This window comes from Trichechus manatus, unplaced genomic scaffold, assembly GCF_000243295.1.
Source record: "Trichechus manatus latirostris isolate Lorelei unplaced genomic scaffold, TriManLat1.0 scaffold00026, whole genome shotgun sequence".
Taxonomy (NCBI): Eukaryota; Metazoa; Chordata; class Mammalia; order Sirenia; family Trichechidae; genus Trichechus; species Trichechus manatus.
The window spans coordinates 9,450,394-9,451,484 of NW_004443962.1; the positions used below are offsets into that span (position 1 = coordinate 9,450,394).

The following is a 1,091-nucleotide window of genomic DNA, read 5'->3' on the forward strand; positions in this document are numbered from 1 at the left end:
ACAATTTCTACGTGTACAATTCAGTAACATTGATTACGTTCTTCAAGTTGTGTGACCATTCTCACCATCCTTTTCCAAATCATTCCACCACAGTTAACATAAACTCAATGCCCCCTAAGCAGAAACTCCCTTATTCTTCTTTTAGTCCCGATGGTATTTAGCACAGTGCTGGGAATCTGATGGGTGACCAGTAAGTACCTGATTCATGGATGCTGATTTCTGGGGAATAATAAGCTAGTGTCCTTCTTTGTGAAAGGTCAGCCCTTTGTCCTCTGCTGAGCATTTTCAAAAAGTAAAATCCCACCACCCGCATGGAACCTCCCATGCTGCCTCCCACAAGCCTACAGCTCTGTCACAGCATCACCAATACTCTTACCCTTTTAGTCTTTAAGGAGCCCTGATGGTGCAGTGGTTAAGTGCTCGGCTGCTAACGGAAAGGTCAGTGGTTGGAACCCATCAACAGCTCCGTGGGAGAAAGATGTGATGGTCTGCTTCTGTAAAGATTTTCAGCCTTGGAAACCCTATGGGGCAGTTTTACTCTGTCCTATAGGGTCGCTATGAGTTGGAATTGACTCCGCGGCGGGTTATGGGTTTTAGTCTTTGGCACTTATGGATTATTCCATCTGATTATTCAAGGACTCGGTGTCCTTAGGGGCCATGCCCATTATAGGCAAGCCAAGCTTTGGGCTTTGAGGACATCAGAGAGCCTGACGGATATGCTCGGCTACTCGCAGCAGTCCGCTGTGGGTAGGGCATCCCCGTCCACGGCATTTGTTGCTGTGGGCTAGGGGCCTAGGAAGGTCGGGTTGGGACTCCAGTGGCCCGCACTACTCCACGCCTGAGCTCCGTGTGCTGTCTCTCCCTCTGCAGCTGGTCTCCAATGTCCTCATTTTCTCCTGCACCAACATCGTGGGTGTCTGCACCCACTACCCGGCCGAGGTCTCCCAGAGACAGGCCTTCCAGGAGACCCGGGAGTGCATCCAGGCACGGCTCCACTCGCAGCGGGAGAACCAGCAGCAGGTGAGTTAGCCGCCCTTCCCAGGCCCTCCCGGCCCGCCCCCAGGCAGCCGAGCGCCCTCCCGCCCCCCGCT

The 1,091-nt window shown here is 53.2% G+C and overlaps 1 protein-coding gene across 1 annotated transcript in view; it reads left to right on the forward strand.

Annotated features, from left to right (window-relative positions):
• The window catches only part of ADCY5 (adenylate cyclase 5), a 189,869-nt gene that overhangs the window by 118,176 nt on the left and 70,602 nt on the right, over window positions 1–1,091 (forward strand). The window contains exon 2 of the mRNA XM_023728701.1: window positions 871–1,020. Within this exon, the coding sequence (XP_023584469.1) occupies window positions 871–1,020 (150 nt within the window). The remainder of the gene's footprint in view (window positions 1–870; window positions 1,021–1,091) is intronic.